The 5,000-nt window shown below is 39.9% G+C and overlaps 1 protein-coding gene across 5 annotated transcripts in view; it reads right to left on the minus strand.

The window, feature by feature from the left end:
• Positions 1–5,000, minus strand: part of ptprk (protein tyrosine phosphatase receptor type K) — a 105,684-nt gene that overhangs the window by 17,956 nt on the left and 82,728 nt on the right. For 2 of the 5 annotated variants that reach the window (XM_060884367.1, XM_060884368.1), the window contains 3 exons: positions 4,044–4,073; positions 1,908–2,068; positions 545–580 (listed from right to left, as the gene is read on the minus strand). In XM_060884367.1, coding sequence (XP_060740350.1) covers positions 545–580; positions 1,908–2,068; positions 4,044–4,073 — 227 coding nt within the window. The remainder of the gene's footprint in view (positions 1–544; positions 581–1,907; positions 2,069–4,043; positions 4,074–5,000) is intronic. The other 3 variants (XM_060884370.1, XM_060884371.1, XM_060884372.1) reach the window with 3 other exon arrangements.

Genomic DNA, 5,000 nt, shown 5'->3' on the forward strand with positions numbered 1-5,000 from the left:
GTATACACACACTAATACTGTTAGAATTGATTTAAAGAGAAAACACATTTTATATAATTATTTTAAATATCTAGGTTAAGAAAAATTCCAGTTATTAAACTCAGGAGGGTTTTTTTCAGTTCTCACTTACACTGTGGTATTAATCAGAATCATCGCTCTGTAAGTTCATCAGTGTTCAGTGTAATTGTGATGTGAACGTGATGGAAATCAGATCTAACATCAGGCGGATTAGATTCTAATCTCTGGATGATTAATAAAACATAAACACTCTGTGGACACAGTGGTTATGAGTCGTGAACAAAACACCAAAGGTATGATGGGAAACTGGTCCAGGTCGTGTATCAGAGGTGTTCGTCTCTCACATGCCTAAAAAAAGGACAATGTTCTGCCTCACTGGTGTGGAAATAAACCTACGAGCTTCAGCAGACGTGCGACGGCTAACTGGGGTTAATTTTGGAGTCAGGAGGTTTGGTTAAAGACCTCTGATACACGGGAAGACACAAATAAAATCAAATAATAATTAGGACTTTAATAAAAGCCTCACCGAGCACAGCTGTGGGCACAAGTGGATCGTTGGGCACTGTAATAATAATAATAATAATAATAATAATAATAATAATAATAATAATAATAATAATAATAACATATCATACTTCTATAATGTAGAAATGATTTAGAAAATAAATGTCATTTCTTTCTTTACTGTGACAGGCATTTTTATCTCTTTCCTACAATTTAAATACAATCATTTTAATTATTTTAAGCTAAACAATAAAAACAATAAATTACTGCGACAATTCATCTGGCAACATTTGGTATAATTGAAGAAATTATTTAATTAAGTTATCAATTAAATCACCACATGAAACCTGAGATATAAATCAGCTTAAACAAAAAACATTAAAGCTATTTACATTATTTTGATTTTAAATTGTTGACTATTCAGTTTCATGTTTTTTTTTTTCCTTCTTCAATCTTCTACTTAAACAATTTGTTGCATGTGTAAAGATTTTGAACTTACAGCCTACAAAACCTTGAAAAACTCTTCGGCTAGTTTGGAAACATTTCTCCATGAGAAATGTTGCAAGCGCCTACACACACACACACACACACAATCGACTCACCCACGAGATTCGCTCTAAAAACTACAACAAACTAAATTTTTACAGCAAATTTTCACATCGCCAAACTTGCAGTGTGGGATTTATTAGCTGGAGGCTAATAGTGTTAGCTTACTGCCGTTTTTCCTTTTTACAATTCACAGAACAACAAAACCACAAGAAAGAAAGAAAAAAAGAAAAAAAAATGTACTGTAGAAAACGAAACATCGGCACGCCTACGTGGAGTTCCCGGTAGATGTGTGTGTGTGTGTGTGTGTGTGTGTGTGTGTGTGTGTGAGATATTGTGGTTTTTAGGTTTTGAACCGTTTGATGAGAAATCTATTCATTACTCAGAATGAAATTTAATAATCGTTCAAACGAATTAAACATGAAATTTCGCTCTAAACGACTTTAAATTACTTTAAATCTGTTTAATTACAGCCACAGCTGTAAGATTTAATTCTGTATTTTTTTTTACTGTACATCATCTTATACGTTATATGTTTTGTTTGTGTAACGAGTGTCGTTAATAACACACTCGCTAAATGCTAACGACAGTGAAAGGTTAATAAGAGTGAATTTTTTCTATTGAATGTAACTGAGGGTGAAAAAGTGACTTTATAACTTGAGATCTTGAGATCTTTTTATATCGTTAAACACTGAAAATCAGTTAAAATCTCAACAAATCTTTAGGAATAAATGTTTTTTTTTCCTTCATATATTTATGCAGATAAAAAGAGAATGAGCTGTAAAGCATTTAGGACGCTAACTTCCCCGAGCTGCTCATGTTCCTCAGTCTGCACTTACATCGGTTGTTGAAGCTGTGTGAGTCCATGAAGGTGACGGTCACGGGTTCCTCTGTGTGCAGCGTGTTCTGCTCGGCGTAGCTCCGGTCCATGGCGTTCACCATGTGCGTCATCTCCTGCCGCGCGTTTCCAGCCGTGTCCTTGCGCTTCTTAGCCAGTTTCCTGACAAATCCAGCGCATTCAGGTGATTAATTCATTAACATTTTTAAAACCTCAGTCACCCAGACACCAGAAAACACCACAGAATGAACAGAAGGAGAAAAAGCTTCAGCAAGCGATCAGTGAAACCCAGCGAGATCCTGACATGCAGTCGAGAGAGAGAACCTTTACAAACAGGACCAGAGCTTCACCAGAGCAGGATGTTAATGTTACAGCACTGATTACTTTTCATCAAGAATACTGTTCATTATATTAACACTTCCATGCTAGGTTTCATCCAGGGTTCAAGCTTCCAGAAGGTTCAGCGACAAACTCTCCCTTTATTTCAGGGATCTGAAAAGGAGCTTCAACAGTTTCTGCACACAAACAAATTGAACTTCTGAATAATTCTGGGAGGCGGAGTCAGGGGCGGGGCCAAACCTTACTAAAGTTCTGTAATGTCTGTATTAAAGTTTAGTTGATGTTTACAGACATCACACTCGCACACATCTGAAGGTTGTCCCAGACGTGGTTTAGCTTGGTTATGCTAGTTAGAATAAAACCTGGAATTTATGATGAATAACAGAATAAGACAAAGCTTCATCATCAGCCTGAGCTTCATCATCAGCCTGAGCTGAGCTTCATCATCAGCCTGAGCTTCATCATCAGCCTGAGCTGAACTTCATCATCAGCCTGAGCTGAGCTTCATCATCAGCCTGAGCTGAGCTTCATCATCAGCCTGAGCTGCATCATCCGCCTGAGCTGAACTTCATCATCAGCCTGAGCTGAGCTTCATCATCAGCCTGAGCTCCATCATCAGCCTGAGCTGAGCTGCATCATCAGCCTGAGCTGCATCATCAGCCTGAGCTTCATCATCAGCCTGCGTGATCCAGCAGTGTTTACACACAGATCACAGATCCATCGTCTGGGCAGTAAATCATACGGCTTTCTACATTTTTACTGTCTGATTCTTGTCTCTAACACAACACTAACAAATCGTTTCTTTTTTCCTTTAGTAAAACTACGACACTGTCACGTGTTTGTCCGTCGTAACGACACACACTTACATCGCTAATAACAAACCCACATTATAAACAAACAAACAAACAAACAAACATACAGCTAAACAAATGTAAATGTGAGCACCAGCCAGTGAGTGTGAAGGTATTAAGAGATGAAGGGCAGGCGTGAGACACACACTCACACACAGACACATGCACACACATACACACTCACGCAGACATACACACTTTCGCAGACACACGCACTCGCGCACACACACACACACAAAGACACACACTCATGCACAGACACACACTTGCGCAGACACACGCAGACACACACACTCGCACAGACACACACACTCGCGCACAGACACACACACTCGCGCACAGACACACACACTCGCGCACAGACACACACACTCGCGCACAGACACACACACTCGCGCACAGACACACACACTCGCGCACAGACACACACACTCGCGCACAGACACACTCGCGCACAGGCACACACTCACGCACAGGCACACACTCACGCACAGGCACACACTCACGCACAGGCACACACTCACGCACAGGCACACACTCACGCACAGGCACACACTCACGCACAGACACACACTCACGCACAGACACACACTCACGCACAGACACACACACTTGCACAGACACACACACACGCAGACACACACACACACACATGCACACATGACAACAAGAAAAGTAATAAAGAATGGAAGAGAGAAAATGAAAGACAGACACAAATGCAGCATTCTTTTTTCAACTAACACAGCGCTCGGGTCATGAAGAGCACGGAGCATGTTGGAGCTGAGACACATGGCAGCGGCTTTGTGATTGGTCGGTTGTTTGTTTGGTTTAAAAGCGAGTCACTTGAAAAAAGGATACTGCATCTTTAAAACACTAACAGAACTAACCGAGAGACAAAGACCAACAAGCCCTGGACTCGGCATTAAGCAGCCCCCTTTTTTACTTACAGGTAATATGAGTAAGAATAGTAGGTCCTCCTGGCAAGCGAATGAGAAAAGACAGCAAACAGCACAAACACAATGAAGAGAATAGAGAATAGGGGTCAATGAAAACACTCTTTTTCGAACAGAAGCAGCACATTTTGTCTTTATTTTTAGCTTCATTGTTTTTTGTTCTTATTTTACAAAAGCAGGAATATTTTTTTCCCCTGACAATTTGAATGCAACCTGAAAAAAATAAAGAAAAGCAATAAAGAAAGAAAAAGAAAAAAATAAACATCACAGCATGCAGAGCTGATGTAGGATTTTTACACCATCAACATGTGCAATATAGGATCAGCTTTCCAGCGCTGGAGAGAACTGAAGGAGCAGGAAGTTGGTCACATATTCACAGATTGGAGTTTCCTGAGTCAATAACTCCTGAGCTAAACACTGTTACTACACAAATAACACCTCTTTTCTATCGTAGTAATGTAGAGACGCAGCTACAACCGTGTTTTGTGTAGTAACAGTGTTTAGCTCAGGAGTTATTGACTCGGGAAACTCCAATCTGTGAATATGTGACCAACTTTACTTAAGACGCCGAGGCGCTTTTTTCCTTCTCGATAGGTGAGTAACGTTGGTTTTGTTTTGTTACACAGAACTAATATATGTCTTTGTCCTTTACATGATTATGCTTGTGTGTCATTTTTGCTTGTTTGTTTATCTACAATCGTATTGTTCTTCACTTCAGCTATGATAAAGACACATTTCTTTCCATTAGTTGCCTGGGTTACGTATGTATGTGTGGGCGGAGCTATCGATACAGGGGTGGGACATGTTTGGGTTAGGGGCGTGTTTGTTTTGGTGATTTCAAATGTCGACATCGGCTTTCAAAAATCGCAGACCCCGTCTTTAATTTTACATTTTACAAACGATAATTTAGCTCGTGTTAGTAAACGTATATATAACGATACGTCGTAAATC

This window comes from Tachysurus vachellii, chromosome 12, assembly GCF_030014155.1.
Source record: "Tachysurus vachellii isolate PV-2020 chromosome 12, HZAU_Pvac_v1, whole genome shotgun sequence".
In the NCBI taxonomy this organism is placed as follows: Eukaryota; Metazoa; Chordata; class Actinopteri; order Siluriformes; family Bagridae; genus Tachysurus; species Tachysurus vachellii.